The 1,517-nt window shown below is 41.3% G+C and overlaps 1 protein-coding gene across 1 annotated transcript in view; it reads left to right on the forward strand.

The window, feature by feature from the left end:
- asic1a (acid-sensing (proton-gated) ion channel 1a) overlaps positions 1 to 1,517 on the forward strand; it is a 27,736-nt gene that overhangs the window by 22,776 nt on the left and 3,443 nt on the right. Inside the window, exon 9 of the mRNA XM_016497490.1 lies at positions 1,319 to 1,410. Coding sequence (XP_016352976.1) covers positions 1,319 to 1,410 — 92 coding nt within the window. The remainder of the gene's footprint in view (positions 1 to 1,318; positions 1,411 to 1,517) is intronic.

Consider the following 1,517-nt stretch of genomic DNA (forward strand, 5'->3'; position numbering starts at 1 on the left):
CGAAACACGCACGCCAACTGTCATTGGCTTGTTTAGTTAACACTCGAAGGTGATTGGGCTCTCGGGCGAGATCCCAATCCGTCAGTCACGACTGACGTAACGTCTCCGTTCCCTCCTTCAGGGAACGAGGGTTACACAAGTAACCCGAGACGTTTTCCATCACAGTGACTGTGTTTCCAACATTTTCTTGGAATTTTTTTGACTGTACTAAAGCACAAAATACATTTTTTATTTCTTGACTGTACTAAAGCACAAAAATGCCATGTTTACACTTATTTAGAAAACATAAGTAGTAGTGTTTCTCTGAAAAACAATGCTACAGACAGTTATTCTACTTTGAAATGTGTGTTCTGTGTCTGAATGTCTGTTTTTGTTTTGGTTTGTGTGGTTCCGCCCACTGCCAGTTTAACCAATAGTTTTTCAACACCCCGGCTTGCCAGTTGGCGAAAAAAATAACTTATTGCAGCCATGGAACTGGGTCAGAGATCGCAGATTCTAACCGACCTAAAAGCCTTGGCATCCATCTAAAAAGCTCAGAGACATAATAAAACGCGGATAAATCAACTCATCAACTTTCAGTTTAAGGCTTGTCGCCATCCATTGTCAGTTGTGCTGGTTCCTGTTGCATGTCCGTAATCTGGCAACCCGCGTGAGTGTTGAGTCTGAAAAGAATGGGCAGGAGAAACAACGCTCTCCAGTATTCTGAATTTAGACTGCAGTACCCATTTCAACCGGGTTACATACTGCACCCTTAATTGATTAACTGTAGATACCAGTAGGCGCGTTTCCATTACCCTTCAAATTGCGCAAATTGAAATTGCGAATTGAAAATACGCCTAATGGAAACTCGTCAATTTTGCAAAAACGGCCATATATCGCAAAAAAGTTTTTACGCTCGCATGAGGTGGTTTTTCAGGGAATGCGAAAAAGGAATAATTCACAAAGCTGCAATGGAAACGGCTTTTTCGCATTTACAGGTCACATGGCGTATGTAAAAAGTCATATGATTATTCATCAGTGTAATATAACCTCCAAGAAACACTTCATAAGTGGCCGCGCTCCAATATAAGGGGCTTCCCTACTATTAATGCTTAGACAGTTTACACTGCACACGTCTGCGGTGCAGTGTGGCTCTGATACGGTCACTCGCCAAAGTTTTGCGCAAATCTGTAATGGAAACGCGCCTAGTGACTACAGTGTGCTGTGTATGTTCAAAAAGACAAAAGTGTTGGATAATGTGTCACTTTAGCATTTTAATGTGTAATCTTCCATACTGGACTGTCAAAATCATGCTAAACCGTGTTGTGTGTGCTGTCAGGGAGAATGTTCTAGTGCTGGACGTGTTCTTTGAGGCTCTGAACTATGAAACCATTGAGCAAAGGAAAGCCTATGAGGTGGCTGGTCTGTTGGGTAAGTAAAAACTATATAGCCTACAGTATGTTATACAGTAAATATTATTGTGATTTAAAGGGGTCATATGATGCGATTTCAAGTTTTCCTTTCTCTTTGGAGTGTTA

The sequence above is a fragment of the Sinocyclocheilus anshuiensis genome, unplaced genomic scaffold (assembly GCF_001515605.1).
Source record: "Sinocyclocheilus anshuiensis isolate Anshui unplaced genomic scaffold, SAMN03320099.WGS_v1.1 scaffold1083, whole genome shotgun sequence".
Lineage (NCBI taxonomy): Eukaryota > Metazoa > Chordata > Actinopteri > Cypriniformes > Cyprinidae > Sinocyclocheilus > Sinocyclocheilus anshuiensis.